General features: G+C 66.3%; 1 protein-coding gene across 1 annotated transcript in view; it reads left to right on the top strand.

Moving 5' to 3' along the window:
* LOC102763687 (patr class I histocompatibility antigen, A-126 alpha chain) overlaps positions 1-294 on the top strand; it is a 43,242-nt gene that overhangs the window by 20,470 nt on the left and 22,478 nt on the right. The window contains exon 3 of the mRNA XM_006763198.2: positions 18-197. Coding sequence (XP_006763261.1) covers positions 18-197 — 180 coding nt within the window. The remainder of the gene's footprint in view (positions 1-17; positions 198-294) is intronic.

The following is a 294-nucleotide window of genomic DNA, read 5'->3' as shown; positions in this document are numbered from 1 at the left end:
CGAGCGGGTCGGGGCAGGGTCTCACACCTTCCAGTTGATGTTTGGCTGCGAAATGGGACCCGATGGGCGCCTCCTCCGCGGTTATGACCAGTCCGCCTACGACGGCACCGACTACCTCGCCCTGAACGAGGACCTGCGCTCCTGGACCGCGGCCGACACCGCAGCTCAGATCACCCGGCGCAAGTGGGAGGCCGAAGGTGTAGCGGAGGAAAGGAGACACTACCTGCAGGGGGAGTGCCTGGAGTGGCTGCGCAGATACCTGGCGATGGGGAAGGAGGCCCTGCAGCGCACAGG

This window comes from Myotis davidii, unplaced genomic scaffold, assembly GCF_000327345.1.
Source record: "Myotis davidii unplaced genomic scaffold, ASM32734v1 scaffold1497, whole genome shotgun sequence".
Classification (NCBI taxonomy): domain Eukaryota; kingdom Metazoa; phylum Chordata; class Mammalia; order Chiroptera; family Vespertilionidae; genus Myotis; species Myotis davidii.
This window is presented reverse-complemented; position numbering and strand designations above follow the sequence as displayed.